The following is a 17,542-nucleotide window of genomic DNA, read 5'->3' as shown; positions in this document are numbered from 1 at the left end:
ATTAAAAAAAGAAAAAAAGAGCTTCCTTTTTTGCCTCTCCAGTGTTTTCTAACTGTCAATTAAGGAGCCAAATGTTTTAAAGTCATTAAATCAGTCATAAAACCAGACAAGATGCCTCTGCAAGTTAACAGGAATACCTTGGAGATCCCATGAGTTTGGTTCCAGGCTACTGAAACAAAGGAAATCAACAAATTTGGGGGCTTCCCAGTGGGTGTACAAGTACGTTCACACTATACTATGATCTATTAAAAAATCTATTATGTACTATTAAAAAAGTACATGCTTTAATTTAAGTTTTATTGCTAACAAATGCTAACCATCATGAAACAACACAAGGTCATCACAAATCTTCAATTTGTAAAAAACCACAATATATGCAGAGTGCAATAAAACAAAGTGTGCCTGGATAAGATGCAATGCCTATAGATTCTGCAGAAATGATAAAAGTGGGAGTTAGCATGTAGCCGAAAGAAGTAGTTAAGACCAATGAGGAGACACAGTATTAAATAAGCCTGTGACATTAGTCAATCAAGGACTCCTGGATTAGAGATGAACTACATTTGCATTTTTCTTTTTTTTAAGAGACTAAAACAACAATGGACTGCATTTAATTAACATTATATAACAAACCATACAAAAAATGCATTCATATTCTAACCTAAATCTGTATACATTTTTGTTCACGACACACAAGGTCAAAGTGTGAATAACAGCTGCCCTAGGCAAGGTTTTTTTAAGGTGTATTTCTTCCTCGTGTTTCTGTGCTTATTATCTTGGATTTTTTTTTTATAATGTGAAAAGCTATTTTCCTCCATCCAAGAAAGTACTTCCTATATAAATATCATTAGTGCCCTTGCATCCAGAATTAAGAAATGGAAAAATAAAATCATAAGCTAAACAGACTATTTGACCATGAGGTTAATAACCTGAAGCCCAGAAACACTTGATTTTGTTCTTCATAAAGTCTCATGTACTAATATGAACAGTGTTTCTTAATTCTCATGGCTAGGCAATGTGTGTGTGTGTGCATGCATGCTCAGTCATGTCTGACTCTTTGCGACCCCACAGACTGTAGCCTGCTGGGCTACTCTGTCCATGGGATTCTCCAGGCAAGAATACTGGAGTGGGTTGCCATTTCCTTCTCCAGGGCATCTTCTGAACCCAGGGATCAGATCCACGTCTTTTGCATCTCCTGCATTAGCAGGCAAGTGCTTTACCAGCTGAGTCATTGGGCTATGCAATATTTGAGGTTTATATGACCAGTCACTCTCCAACTCTTTAGCAAAGGGATTTTCAGAAGTTCTGGAAACAAAGGAGCTAATGGAATGGCATTACCACTAAAAGATTTATGCTAACCAGGTGTTTGGGTTGCTTGAAAAGTACACCATTTAACATACAACATTTCTGTTGTAAATACTATACAACCAGAAGACAGATTAAACAGTTTTGTATAAAGCTATGGTGTAAAAATTAGTGTCTGTGTGCAAAGTCACTTCAGTCATGCTGGGCTGTTTGCGACCCTATGGACCATATCCTGTCAAGCTGCTCTGTCCATGGGATTTTCCAGGCAAAAATACTGGAGTGGGTGACCATTTCCTTCTCCAAGGAATCTTCCTGATTGAACCCACATCTCTTAAGTCTCCTGTATTGGCAGGTGGGTTCTTTATCACTAGTGCCACCTGGGAAGCCCTGGAAGCCCCCCAGAAGAGGAATAATGAAAAAACATTGTATTCAATTTTACTTGAGTAAATTGCCAAGCACATGATTTGGAGAATGCCACAACGCCCTTATAACACAAGTCACTTAAACTGTCTCAAACAGAGACAAAGGTGGTATTGGGAAACATAAATGTAGAATATGCATACCAGAAATAGATTAATGACTAGGCTAATCAGACATACAATTATATGTGTCATGCAAAAACTCAAAGTACCCCAAGGTTTCGGTGGCCTATTCCATCATCACCTTGGGGGTCCTTTGAATGATTTTTTCCACATGACACATATAATCATAGTTCTAAATTGGGAAAGGAGTACATCAAGGCTGTATATTGTCACCCCGCTTATTTAACTTATATGCAGAGTATATCATGCAAAATGCCAGGCTGGATGAAGCACAAGCTAGAATCAAGATTGCTGGGAGAAATATCAATAACCTCAGATATGCAGATGATACCACCCTTAAGGCAGAAAATGAAGAGGAACTAAAGATTCTCTTGATGAAGGTGAAAGAGGAGAGTGAAAAAGCTGGCTTAAAACTCAACATTCAAAAAAATGAAGATCATGGCATCCACTACTTCATGGCAAATAGATAGGGAAACAATGGAAACAGTGACAAACTTTATTTTCTTGGGCTCCAAAATCAGTGCTGATGGTGACTGCAGCTGTGAAATTAAAACACACTTGCTCCTTGGAAGAAAAGCTATGACCAACCTAGACAGCATGTTAAAAAGCAGAAACATTACTTTGCCAACAAAGATCCATATAGTCAAAGTTACGGTTTTTCTAGTAGTCACGTATGGATGTGAGAGTTGGACCCTAAAGAAAGCTGAACGCTGAAGAATTGATGCTTTTGAACTGTTGTGTTGGAGAAGACTTTTGAGAGTCCCTTGGACTGCAAAGAAATCAATTCAGTCAATCCTAAAGGAAATCAGTCCTGAATATTCACTGGAAGGACTGATGTTGAAACTGAAACTCTAATACTTTGGCCACCTGATGTGAAGAACTGACTCATTTGAAGAGACCCTGATGCTGGGAAAGATTGAAGGCAGGAGGAGAGGGGGGTGATGACAGAGGATGAGATGGTTGGATGGCATCACTGACTCAATGGACTTGAGTTTGAGCAACCTCCTGGAGTTGGCAGAGGACAGGGATGCCTGGAGTGCTACAGTCCATGGGGTTGCAAAGAATGAGACACGACTGAGCAACTAAACAACAACAATATATAATCACATGCATGATTAGCATAGTGATTAGCATAGTCATTAATCTGTGGCTTATACCATCATGGGGCTTCCCAGGTGGCTCAGTGGTAAAGAAGCTGCCTGCCAATGCAGGAGACACAAGAGACATGGATTCGATCCCTGGGTCAGGAAGATCCTCTGTAGCAGGACCTGGCAACTCTCTCCATTATATTTGCCTGGAAAATTCCACGGACAGAGGAGCCTGGCTGGCTAGAGTGCATGGGGTCACAAAGAGTCAGACAAGACTAAGGGACTAAGCAGGCACAGACACACATACAATCATACTCAGAGACTTTGACTTTGTCTGAATAATGAGCTTAACCTGTTAAGTGCTAAAAATCCTGTTTGGGAAAATTATGGTTTTTCAGGTTTATAGTCTTAAGCTTTTTTTATACAAACTAACCACTGAAAATGGGGGTTGGGGGAAGTTTTTCATGAAATGAGCATTATAGGAACTAACCTCTGGGTCAAAATCTACAATGATTCACAAGTGGGATTTCCTGGGGTTTCGTAACTTTTCCATGAAGGGATTTATATATGTCCAAAAGAAGCCACTGCTGAAACTGGTTTTTAAGGGGTAGGGTGTGCTCTTTTCACTAATTAGTGAAGTAACTGTATCTGTTCATGATTACAGAGCCATTGTGCTTTTTGTTTTCTAGATCAACATGTTGTTGTCATGTTAACTTGCATCTCAGCCCATCATGAAAGTTGCCTCACAGAAGGTTTTAATCAAAGTGGCCAAACCAAAAAAACAGGACATCCTGTTTCAAATTACACTCTCAACCTCATTTTGAACTGTTGCTTTTTCAGAGATTTGGCAAATTTCATGATAAGCCACTTAGCAAAGTGTTCACATTTGATGAAGCAATTTTTATATAAACATAATTTTCTGCCACCCAGTCCTTTAAAATGTCAACTATCCATGGTTAAATGAAGAGCAGTGCTACATTTTCAACTAGTTGCATGAAGACTTAAGGCACAGAGTCTAAAATTGTGCTCCTATTTAAAAGATTTCTCTACTCATATCTCTATAACTTGGATGCCAATCTTAAAAAAAAAATAAACATTTTTTCCATCTTTCTCAGCTTCTCATAAATATAAGGGCCATCAACCTTGTTTAGTATTTAAGCTTTTGAGTATCTGTATCCATCTTCCTTCACATTGCTTAAATCTCACAGACAAAACAACTTGTACGTGACTACTAGAGCCTGTTACTGTAAAATGAAACAGAATACCACCCATTGTCGTCAAGAGTTACTAGATTCCCACCAGACTCCCCTGGGACTCCGCCCTTCTGCTGTAGGGGGCATGGGTTCAATCCCTGCTGTGGGAACTAAGATCCCACATGCCGGGCAAAAAGAATTATTAGATTCCCATCTGGATTTCCCATGAATCACCAAGTTAGCATACAATCACAACCCAGAAATTTCTAAATTGTTCACAAGTAGTACAATAGGTCAAGCTTGGTGCAGGTTTAACAGCATTTTGATTGAAGACCATCCTATTTTCATTCATATAGTCATGGCCTCAACATTTTTTGCTGATGGTTCATTGAAGCCCAGGGTTCTTTTCTTAAAAAAAAAACAAAAACTAAAGTCTCATTTTTCTCATAGATAGATATGAGATTGATATTCATTCTTAAAGCCTAGTTTTCAAACACATTTGAGACTTTACACAGAGGCAGTGTGTCTGCATACATGTGTGCAAGCAAGTGCAACAGCTGCCATGTGACAAATTAGGGGTCAGATCTTCTAACCCTATCTCATGGCACATGGCATTTTTTTTTTAAGCAGTCTTATTAAGAGCAAAGGGAAATATACCAATTCAGAATATTGCATATAGTGAAACAAGAGATTCCTCTGTTTATTTCTCACATTTTCACAAATTTTAAGAACTTTTTTTTTGCTGAAGGAAAATAAGTGGAAACTAAGAAGGAAGAGTCTATAAATTGTTTATCCTCTCTCTGGTCATTTTTGAGTGGAGTCCTTCATGAGCAGAAAGGCTTATGAAAGATGGCAATGCTGAGTCTATGATAACCTGGTATGCACCCAAATGACCTTACATAAGTATGATATTGTTGTCAACCAGCCCTACTCATTGACTTAGAATTATAAGCAGAGGAAAACTAAGTGAATATTTTTAGTAACTCTAACTGGCACTAACCAGCACCAGCCTACGCTCAGCTGTGTTCAACTCTTTAGGACGCTATGGATGGTAGCCCGCCAGACTCCTCTGTCCATGGGCTTTCCAGTCAAGAATACTGGAGTGGATAGCCATTTCTTCATCTAGGGTATCTTCCTGACCCAGGAATGGAACCAGTGCCTCCTGTGACTCCTGCCTTGGCAGGCAAATTCTTTTCCCACTGAGTCACTTAGAAGGTCCAGTACTGACCAGAACCTCTCCTTAAAAGTTGCTGAATTTGAGCCTTTGAATTGGAGAGGTGATTAGTTTAGCAAGGAGCACACCATCTGTCCTGGTGTGACCCAGCACTACGAGCAAGATACATTTCAAGAAACAACAGAAAATCTAAAAGGGCTTGGAAGGTGGCTTAAGCATCTGTTGTGGCCTTTGGAACATCCTGTGCTTTTCAGAAGGTAGCAAAAAGAAGACCATCACTGAGCTCATGGAGCCCTCTCTTTCCATTCCATGTAAGCACCATCCACTTTGCTGCTCATTCTCTCCAACCTCTAGAACAATGCCAAAAAGATAATGGTGTTCCATAACTATATGCTGAAGGAATAAATCCAAGAATTCAAGATGGCCTACTATTCAGGAAAGGTCCAGAAGTACCTTGGAAGCATCACCCAGTGGCCTAGGATCATGAGGGATTACTCTCATTTCTTGAGACGTAATCAGACATAGGAACCAAAGGACAAATGTTGACTTTTTTTCCTCTCATTTGGTGTGTGAATAAAGATTCCTCTGATCTCCATTCCCTAACCATTTATATTTGTAGAGAAAGGAGAAGAAAGCTTAATATTTTTTGTTTTTAGATAATTAAGTACATAGAGAGTTAGAACTGTATCTTTTAGGTTAATTGTGCAACCAAATGCTTCCTAGTTCTTTGTGTTCATAATTTTGTTCAAAATGAAGCTTTTGATTCCCCCTTATGTGATTGAAACACAGCCAAATACAATGACATGTAAGAGAGTGAATCTGCAATTGAATTTTTTCCTATCCCTTCAAAAATTGGTGTTAGCTCATAAAAGCAAAAGGGTGAATACCTGGGTAGTTTTTAAACAATGAAACAGCAGAGACGTTTCTTGGTGACCTTTAAGTCACACTGTAATAGTATTGAGTCCTTCTGTTGGCAGTTCTCAAAATTAAGTTTAATAAACCTAATGGCGTGCCCATCAAATGGTCTTGGGCAAGGTAGCTTCATGAGTCAGGTCTAGGGGGTTCAGATGAAGATGATTTTGTCAACACTCTTCCCTAATTTCCAACTGCCTCTCCATCCCCCTCCTCCCCATAATCATAGCTAACATTAGTGAGTGAGTCTCAAGTTCCAGGCACTCTTCTTGGCGTTCTACACTGAATCTCATTCAACGTCCCAACAACCCTATTTGGGAGATACTTTTATTAACTTCATTTTGCAGCTGAGAGACAGGGAGGTCTAGTAAGTTGTCCAAGAGTTAGGATTTTAATGGGGCACTGCTGCTGCTGCTGCTGCTAAGTCGCTTCAGTCGTGTCCGACTCTGTGTGACCCCATAGACAGCAGCCCACCAGGCTCCCCCGTCCCTGGGATTCTCCAGGCAAGAACACTGGAGTGGGTTGCCATTTCCTTCTCCAATGCATGAAAGTGAAAAGTGAAAGTGAAGTCGCTCCGTGTCTGACTCTTCGCGACCCCATGGACTGCAGCCCACCAGGCTCCTCCGTCCATGGGATTTTCCAGGCAAGAGTACTGGAGTGGGGTGCCATCGCCTTCTCCTAGTTGCCTCCAAAGCCTGTGCCCTTAACCAAAGCACAGATGCCACCTCTAATCTGTACCAAATTCCTCACTTTGGAGTGAGAGTTCTCGTCATTTACCTGAGCTCACCTCTTCCAATTACCTGCTTGAAAGACACTGTCCCAGTCCCAGATCTTAAATCCTCAACCCAACTCCTACTTCTTGGCACAAGTGTCCTTATATTGCCCACCTCAGGCAGAACTAACTTCACTCTTCACTTCCTACCTTATTAATGAAACAGAGCAGAATGATCTGCATTTTAATCCCACATATATTTGCTCCTGATGTGATCATTTTAAAAGTTAGCTGCGTTGTTTAAACTTGGTATTTTCATCTGAAACATCAGTAGGATAATAATTAGTGCTTAAAGTTCTGTGAGGATTAAATTAAATTATACATTCATTATTATAGTACAGTTCCAGGCACTTAGAAATTTATTATTAATATTATGTGCAAATTTGCTATAAACAGCCTTTTGCAGACATATCATTAGTGATGCAATAATCTCTTCAGATAAATTTCTTGATGTTCAGGGTTAAAGGTAAGCTTTCTCTTTTAATTTTGGTATTTATTTACCCACTATTTTCTAGAATGCTATCAACTTACATCCTAACGAAAAGCACATGGAAGTTCCAGCTTATCCAAACTTGGCCAATTTTTAAGATGTCTTTATCTCTGCAAATCTGATAGAATAAAAATTGATAATTCATTTTTCCTATGCAATTTTATGTTGCTGTGAGGTTGAACATCAATCACATTTTTTAGTCATTAGTGTTTTTTAGCCATTAATGTTTCTTTTCTTTAAAAAGCAGGCCGCCTTGTTCTGAACAATATTTAAATACTCTCCTTTACAAGAGTTGGTAAAATTGTGTTTATCATATGTAAAACTTTTTTCCATTCTTTGACTTTGTTTTTATTGTCTTCTGTTTATTGTCATATAGTTAATTTCTAAGCAGTTGAATTTATTAATAATTTCTTTTAGTGAATCTAGGTTTTTGAAACAGACTTCTTTCCCACTCCAAGATTATACAAACAGTCTTCCCTAACTTATCAAAATATTTTATAGGATGAGGTCTTGTTCTGTTTTTGTTGTCTGTTTGTATTTAAATTATATCTTTTTAAAATACCTCATGGAATTTATTTTAATCTGGTAGTAATATGTTAATAGGAGTTGAAACTTTTTGAATCTTTTTTTTTTCACTTTTCTTTTCAAAGAAAGGAGTACTTTATTTTTTACTTTATTTTGTTTAGATTAGCTTAAGGTGTATGACAGAACTGAGTTTAAGGTACAGAGATTTCCCATCAACTCCCTGCTCCCACACATGCATAGCTTCTCCCATTATCAACACCATTCACCAGAATAGCACATTTTTAGTAAGCATGAGCCTACAGTGGAATAATCACAATCACCCAAAGTCCATAATTTACCTTAGGGTTCAGTCTTGGTATTTGGACAAAAGTATAATAATATAATACCATACAGAGTACTTTCACTGCTCTGGCAATCCTCTGTGTTCTGCCCATTCATCTCCCCACAGCCCAGTGCCATCGCTCTCAACCATGGATCTTTCCAGTATCTCTGTAGCTTTGCCCTCTCCAGAACATCATACAGTTGGAGCCATACAGCCTTTTCAGATTGGCTTCATTCACTTAGTTAGGCATTTAGGTTTCCTCCATGTCTTTCATGGCTTGATAGCTCATTTCTTTTTATAATAGCTTTGAATAATATTTCCTTACCTGAACTGTCAGTTTGCTTATTCTTTCACCTACTGAGGGAAGGAGTTATTTTTCATTCTAAATGGATAGCTTCACTTTGGTTTCAATTATCATCTTTATCATATTCCACACTCCCTTATGTACACAGTAGAATTTCTGGAGCATATTCTGTTTTACTGGCTTGCCTATTCCTGTATTGGTACATATTGTACTAATTTCTGGATATTTTATAGAATTTTGGAATTACGGTTTGGTGGCACTAGTGGTAAAGAACCCACTTGTCAATGCAGGAGACATAAGAGACGCAGGTTGGATCCCTGGGTTGGGAAGGTCCCCGGAGGAGGACATGGCAAACCACCCCATTATTCTTGCCTGGAGAATCCCCATGGACAGAGGAGCCTGGAGGTCTACAGTCCATAGGGTCACAAAGAGTTGGACACGACTGAAGCAACTTAGCCCACATGTTATAAAGTTGTATATTGATATATAAGAAAGGTATTATATATATACATATATATATACTTTTTTAAACAGGACAACCTTCTGAATCTCATTATTTCTGACAATCATATTGAATTGACTTGAGGCTTCTAAAAGAGCACTTCTGAGCACTAGGTCCTCAACTATTGGGATTTGTTACTCGAAAAAAAAAAAAAAGTTTTATTGCCAAAGAAGATCACAAAATTGTGATTCAACAAAGCCATCAAGATGAGGTTGTATCCTGTTGAATGTACAAAACGAGGGTATGGGCAAAAAGCATTTCCATAGATTATTTGGCCATAAATCTCTTTTTTTTTTCCATAAAGGATCTCACAATGCTAGTGTTCTGAAAAATAGTAATTATTTTTTTGTTCTCTGCAGCACATGGCACATACAATCTTAAAATATCAGGTCAGTTAATACATTCAACTAATACATACAGATTCCTCCATTAGTGTAAAACCCACGCTCAAACATAGAACTATGATTTGTGCATTTTGGGACAGCAGTTTTAACATTCCTTTCTACAAGACACTTTTGTTTCTTTTTAAAAGGCAAAGATGCCTCAATATCAAGAATCACCCAGTGAGAATGATAATATAATATACATCTAATCTGAGTCTCAGGGCTTCCCAGGTGGTTCAGTGGTAAAGAATCTGCCCGCCAATGTAAGAGACGCAGGGGACGCAGTTTTGATCCCTGGGTAGGGAAGATTGCTGGAGGAGATGGCAACCCACTCCCGTACCTTGCCTGGGAAATTCCAGAGGAGCCTGGCAGGTTACAATCCATGGGCCCAAAGAAACAGATATGACTGAGTGACTGAACATGCACAGAGTATCAGTAGGCAAGAAAAGGATATAGTAGAGGCAACCTTTTGAGAAATAATGACTAATAATTTTCTAAAAATGTTGAGATACATGAATTGGCAGTTACAGTGAGTATGTTGTACGTTATTTACCAAGCATGATAACAAAAAATTAATTAACAAAAAGAACCACCCAATGACATCAAAGATGACCTGCATAGCAAAGTCCAAGCTAAAAATGATAGCATAGAAAAAAAAAAAAATTCAAACAGTGCAATAAACTCCAGCACTTTTCATGTCGTTCCTCTGATCCGTGGCTCTATTCATTGTTCCTTCACCTAGCTTTTGTCTCCCCTGCCCTGATGTGGGAGGAACAGATGGAGAACATGATTACAATCACTAGTCAAACTGGCAGACCGTGTCTTCTGCAGTTGCCACCCTATCAGCTGTGCCTTTCTCTGTAGGAGGTGAACGGAAGGCAACTCAGCAAAGGAACAGACTGTCTGCTCCTTCTGCCAAACCCTGAAATCAAGGAGCCCACACACAAAAATAAGATAAAACTAAGTTTAGCTAAAACACAAAATGGAGACTCCAATAATAGAAACAGCCAGCATCAGTTTTGATAGTCGGGAAATTAATAAATAAAGTATAGTGGCACATTCATGTGATGGAATATTTACAATATATTAAGGACTGTACTGCCATAAAAACATCAAGCATTCAAACAGTGCAATAAACTGTTTTCCTGTGTACAGGAAAATCCACAAAGTAATGTTCAATGAAAGAGCTGGGTGCACAGTGTGTGAAAAATTATATACATACTTGAGGAAAAAAGTCACTGAAAGAAAATACAATTATAGGTCAATAGTTGTGGAAGTACAGGATTTTTTCTTTTATTCTTCTCTATCATAAACATTTTACAGTGAATATGTATTGTTCTTATAATCAGAGAAAAAAATGTAATAAAAAAGAAAATATTTAATAGTCCCAGTTTTCCATTTTTAAATTTGGATATTTAGGTTTATAAAACCCTAAAGCACATATTTCTACATTCGTGTAGTGACGTCTTCAGCAGAGAATTCTATAAAATACCAACCATATTTTTATTATTTTTTTTCAACCATGTTTTTAAAAAGTGCTGAAACAATAGTAAGCTTAAGCAGTGTTTAAAATGATAGTTTAAATTAAACCAAGAGTATAACACAAATACCTTTCCTTTTTCACTCTACCACAGACTTCTATCTCTAATACTTTAGCCTAATAATGAATCGTATTTGGTATTTTTTTATTTTAAAAATATGACTATAAGTCTTATCACATGGTCTTTAGATAAGAAGAGCGTATCTTTCCCTGACTAGAATGTATTTGGCTTTTAAAGTTGATTCAGTGACTGTTTTAAGCACAAATAAGTCTCAATAACTGTAAAGATGTGAAACACTATTTAGGAGGAATGACACCCAGAAATGAGGAGAAAATCATAAACGTCCAGAAAAACTCAGCAAAAATATTATAAATGCACAGACAGGAATTTACAAACAATTCTATCATTTAATAATGATAATCTTATAAGTATATAATACATAAAATAACATGTAAATACATAATGATTAATAATAAGAAAAAGTGTTCTACATGGCATCCGCATCTGCTTCCCTCATCATCCCCCTCCCGATACAATTGTCTATCCACAATATAAATAGTACTTTTGCCTGCAATGACAAGGTATTGCCCTGTGGCCAAACCTATTTCATGCTTCAAGACAAATATAAATGATTTTGTAACAAATGAGTTTAACTGATATTTTTTAAGGTGTGCAAATTGATTTCATTTACGCATCCTTTGCCCGAATCCCATGCCCCCTGTTGCAAAAATAATAATAATAATCTATGAACAGACAACTTGAAAGAAATAAAGTAGCTCTGCCCTACTTACTATAATCACTAACTTTCCTAACTTATTTTGGAAAAAGGACTCTTGCCTTGCCATCATTTCTCATGAGAAAACTTCTCATAAAGAGAAAATAATTCAACCAATATAATAAGCTGAATTCTATCTCTTCTGCTTCCTATAAAGACAAATATTAGACCAGGAAAACTTACCAGGTTAGTTACACATGACTTTAAACAGCTGTTTAAAACTGTACACTGGACCACAGAAATCCATACGCAGCCAAGAGTTGCAAAATTGACAAGTTTCAGACTAAGCCAGTACACGTTCTTCATCACTTCACTGATGGCGGATTTTCAGATGAACTTTCTTCTCATTTTCTCCATCTCGCTATCTGAATTCTTTGGGTTTCATCACTTGAGTTGAAAGAGTGGCTGGCGGACTTTTTGGTCTTGTTTTGATGTGTTGGGATATCTTTGCCTTTTCAATAATGTTCAGAACTTTGAATACTAGATAGTTTGTATCATTCCCATAACAGCTATTTCAAAACGAGGCTTCCTTTTACTCTCATAAAGAAAGTCACCCACAGAGTAAAGGTTAGGTCTTAGGAGAGCGCTTCACAAGGAAAGTAAACAAAGCGGAGAAGGCAAATTACATTTCAGCAAGCATGTGACACGTGCACAGTCTGAGACGGATCAGACTCAGTGGACCCTCCACCACTTCACTTCTTTGAGGTTTGTTCAGCTATGCAGGAAACTGGATTTTAAGCATGTTTAGCAAACAGTAACACTATTCTAATAAAGAATTATCAGAAAAAAAAAAAAAATCAAAGCACCCAAATCAAATGATGCAGCAGAGAGGAAAAACATAACCCTTTGAAATCAAACATACATACTTTAAAATAAAAAAGCAAACAAGCCTGAAATTAATAGACAGATACTCTGAGGGTCAGCTAAAGACAAGGAAGTTTGTTAGGCACTTTCAGAACTTCACTACATATTAACTAAACACTGCCTTATCAAGACTATTGAGACAGAGAACTGGAACTAGCCACCACAGAAACTTAAGATATGTCTGAGGGTAATTGTCTTGAAAAGGAAATATTGTACAAATTTCAATCTGCTCAGCATGGAGATAAAGTTCAAGCCCAAAACAAAGAATTTTAAATATTTGCAACGTACAGAAGTGAGTCATTCTGGATAGCTACTTTTTAGATCGCCAGGGGTTAACTCTTTAAGGCCAGATATTGTCATGTTGGTATTTTTTCTCATGACAATCTATAGTTTCAAATCAACTTCCTTGTCTTCTTAAATAAATTATACTGTTGTAACTTACCCTTGTGTTAATGACATGAAGTTCTCATTGTGAGGAACACCCACCTGAGGGTTTGTTTCGAGCTGAGCATCCTTTAGTAAATGCTAACCAAACTGATGACCAACATGAAGAAGAATGAACTGACTCTAGATTGACCCCTAAAACCTGGTCTCTTGAAAAAATTCCCCACCCTCTGCCTATTTTTTGTTCATTGTCTGCATTTGAAAGAACATAGATCACAGAATATGCAACTCTCCAATTACTTGGTCAGAGGATATAGCCATTTTTCTACAAAAGCATGTTTAAATTAGAGAATAAACTTTATTGCCTATGGAATTTTCTCTTCCCAAAGAAAAGTATCTTTTCCTGGTGCCACTAGCCCTTTCTGTCTTATTAGCACAAGTAATATTTGTAACTGTTACTTCACTAAGTGGACTACTAAGTACTTCCTTGAAAACCTAAATATAATCTTTACTCTTACTTAATCTAATTTTTGGTATATCCTTTCAATATCAAGATTTGTGCTTATTCTGATTTGAGAAATTTAACTGGCACATAGATTCGCACTTGTGAAAAATAAAGTATGTTCCAAGATGTTTGTTATAAAATTAATCATATTAGCAAAAGACTTAACCTAAAATATCTATAATCTAATAGTGGATCAACCATTAATTCACACAACTTGTCCAGGTGATTTCTCCAAATAGACTTCTTTGGACTTCTTCACAGCACAATAGTCACCAAGCAATTGGGTAGCTTGCATGGTGACTTAGAGCTTTGATAAAAGTGTGCTGGGGTTAAGTGTATTGACTTTCATGATTCATCTTTAGAAATCATTCAGCTATTTTTTTTAAATGAGGCTATTTTCCCCATTTTATTGGTTACCAGAAAGGCACAAAACTGCCCTGATTCAAGGAAAGGGGAGTTAGACCCTACCTTTTGGGATGGGAATAGCAAAGTCCTAGAAGAACATGTAGGATGGGAGAGACTATTGCATCATCTTTGGAATAAAATCTGCCACCGTGTAGGCAGTCATGACTGGAATGTAGAAGTTTCAGTTACCACAGTTTAGTTAACTAACAATACAGTTCAAACTTCAGTTAGCACAATATATTACCTGTGAGTATTGTGCATTAAATACAAACTTCTCTGCTATCTCTGCAGTCCACAAATCAGATGTATATAACAGATGCACATTAAGATCAGATATCAGTCACGTCACCTCTTTCAAAGTTTATCAGTGATTGGCCACTCACTGCATATCTGTTATTCCGCTCTTACACAGACAGCAAAGCAAGGCGGCATGTTGCCTCCTTGTCTCCCGGTGATAAACCCACATGACATTTTGCAAAATGATGTTTAGAAAAATGGATAATTGAAAAAAGGAATTGGCCGACAAAGATAAAATTGCAGCAGAGAAATAAGAACTGATAAAACTGGAAGTGATATTTGAATCAAATGTAAATGGAGGATTTGATACCAAAAACAAAGGCAACAAAAGCAAAAATAAACAAAAAGAACTATAGCAAACTAAGCAGTTTCTGCATAGCTAAGGAACTCATCAACAAAATGAAAAAGCAACCTACAGAATGAGAGAAAATATTTGCAAATCACATATCTGACAAGAGGTTAATATTTATTTGTAATGTCTGAGTTTTGTACCATGTGTACACACTACAGCTTCAAAAAATTAATAACTTTTTAACATATTCTGAATGAGAATTTGAAAGCATCGATTGCAAGCTCCAAATTCATCTCAAGTTAGAATAGGATACTTGAAACACATGACTAGAGTTCACACCAAACAAGTTTCTCCAAGATGGCTTTGAACAAAATTTTTGTACATGCATTAAAAATGTTATCCTAACAAATAAGACTTAAAACTCCCGCAAATCCCTTAGAATAAATTGACTTTCCCATGGGATCAATTCTGCAATGAACAGATCACATTCTGAAACAATGGCCTGGTTCATAGTTGAATCAGTGAGGTGGCACTATGAGAGGAGAAATTGTTAAAATGTTCCTTTATAATCCCTGGTGGCTCAGATGGTAAAGCGTCTGTCTAAAATGGGAGACCTGAGTTCGATCCCTGGGTCAGAAAGATTCCCTGGAGGAGGAAATGGCAACCCACTTTAGTACTCTTGCCTAGAAAAATCCCATGGACAGAGGAGCCTGGTGCAGGCTACTGTCCATGGGGTCACAAAGAGTCAGACACAACTGAGCAACTTCACTTTCACTTTACTTTATTCTAATCCTATTTCGTTAGAATAAGCTTTACAGATGGTTAACAACAGATTTGATGTGATCAAATACATCTGAGTTTTGAAATTATATATGCTGAAAATATACAATCTACATCCTCTAATTCAGTTGCAGTCTATCAGTACCACATGGGGAATGAAATTTTACAGGGAAATAAAATTTTACAATCCTCTAAAGGAGCCCCAGAGAAGGACCTTTCATACTACCAGGCTTGAGAAGGGCCATGTCAACATTCATGGCCTAACAATTTGCCATGCAAGCAAATTCTTACTCCAGCACATGGCCTTGCCATCCTGCGTTACTACTTTATCAGACCCACTAGAAGCCTGATCACGGTCTGCCATGGCACATGTGCTGAACCTTGAAATTGGCTAAAAAGACAGATACACTAGCCATCACCAAGACAATAATTATTCCTATGGTGGGTATCAATCGAGGGGGTGTGGTCCCCCACTGACATTCATCAGAGCCAGTGCATCTCCTCTCCATGCCTCAAGGAAGGGGTGATGCTACAGCATGCCAAGGAGGAAAGTATTAAATTATTAGCTTTTCAGGTTCAACAGCCAACGTCCTCGCCAGGAGGAACAGAGGCCAGAGACACACATTTCAGTTTCTGCTCTGCAATTTGGATTTGCTACATTATTATCAAATTTAAGTTGTATTTTAGCCTGGGACCTCAGTGGCTGAAATGCACAAGTGAGGAGTTATTAGACACTTGTGTCCTCCACACTCCTTCCCTGAGACTTGAAGGTGGAAATAGGATCAATTACGCCACCCCTTTTGCACAGAACAACAAAAGATAAAAATCACAATAGAAAGACATCATTTTTTTTTCCAGCTCTTCTCATACATTTATTTACCTCTGAGTGCTCAGGGGATTTTATTGTTGTTGTTGTTCAGAGCCTGTTTACCTGCTGCTTCCAAGTTTGGAGCTTTCTCAGATTCATCAAGTTCTAGGAGGCTGGTTTTTAAGTGGTTGCTCTTTGTATGAGGTACTTAATGGTTCTTAAAAATCTGCCTCAGGAGGAGTTTTTTAATGGCTTGAATAAATTAATGCTGTAATATTAGGTAGAAAGGAATGTATAAAATTATGTATGTATTCTGAGACTGGTCTCAAGTATGTAAAGTAAAACTAGCTCCCTCTCTGCCTTCCTCGCCCATCTTTCCTACCCTCCCTCACACCTTTCTCCTTTCTTTCTTCACCACTCAGAGAAAAAATATTCTGATATATTTCTACCAATTTTTTTTTCGGTTTTATTTTGAAAGTATTTGCACTTTTTGAGCCTTTTAAATCTAATTGAGACTAAAAAGCCTTGCGTTTTCATGGAAAATCCTTTCAGAGATTGAATCCAGACACTGGATGACCACTTAACATTTTACCTACAGCCAGCCCTGAAGTGAAAACTGCTTTTGTAATAAAGTTGAGAGGTTTTCAAAAGCCAAATCAGGCCCTCTTCTCCCAGCCTCCAGATCAGAGGAGTCAGAATCTACAGCAGGGTTCTCATGGTTCCCCTCTGACAAAAGTGCCCCCAACTTTTGCTTCCTTTTTTTCTGCTTTTTGACCACACCCCACAGCATGCAGGATCCCAGTTCCCCTACCAGGGATAGAACCTGTGCTCTCTGCAGTGGAGGTGCGGTGTCGTTAAGACTGGACTGGACTGCCAGGGAAGTCCCAACCTTTGTTCTTAATGAAGCATCTCTAAGTGTGGCACTGGGGCCCAGGAACCCCGCAGTATCGCACAGCACCACCTTGCAGACCGCCATGCACAGCACCAGCACCCCACTGGAACAACCGCTGCTGTTTCAAACCCTACTCCAGGCATGAAATACATGAGCAGAACAAAGAGAGCAACTGCTAAAGGACAGAAGGTGGTCACAGGACAGGAAAGCACCGATGCAGCTCACTGAGCCAGGGAACCTCAATGGGACATGGGAGCAGGTGAGGGAGGCAGCGACTCTGACCCATGAGAACCAAGTCCCAGGACTTTTATCTTGTAATGAAGTTGCACACCCTAAGAAATGTGGGATTATAGCTGTAATTATTAAGCTGTGAGTGATGTGGGAAAAACTTCAACATCATCCTTAATACAGATATTGAGAAACAAATAAAACAGGGGGGAACACAGGAAAACTTACCCAATAACTAATTATGTTGCAGGAAAATGGGGAT

The 17,542-nt window shown here is 38.1% G+C and overlaps 1 protein-coding gene across 2 annotated transcripts in view; it reads right to left on the bottom strand.

Moving 5' to 3' along the window:
- Nucleotides 1–12,575, bottom strand: part of ROS1 (ROS proto-oncogene 1, receptor tyrosine kinase) — a 119,478-nt gene extending 106,903 nt beyond the window's left edge. For both annotated transcript variants that reach the window (XM_027551129.1, XM_027551130.1), the window contains exon 1: nucleotides 12,009–12,575. In XM_027551129.1, coding sequence (XP_027406930.1) covers nucleotides 12,009–12,131 — 123 coding nt within the window. In that variant the 5' untranslated portion in view covers nucleotides 12,132–12,575. The remainder of the gene's footprint in view (nucleotides 1–12,008) is intronic.
- Between the last annotated feature and the right edge of the window lie 4,967 nt (nucleotides 12,576–17,542).

Source organism: Bos indicus x Bos taurus, chromosome 9, assembly GCF_003369695.1.
Source record: "Bos indicus x Bos taurus breed Angus x Brahman F1 hybrid chromosome 9, Bos_hybrid_MaternalHap_v2.0, whole genome shotgun sequence".
Taxonomy (NCBI): Eukaryota; Metazoa; Chordata; class Mammalia; order Artiodactyla; family Bovidae; genus Bos; species Bos indicus x Bos taurus.
The sequence above is the reverse complement of the archived record's forward strand: the minus strand, read 5'-3'. Positions and strand labels throughout refer to the sequence as shown.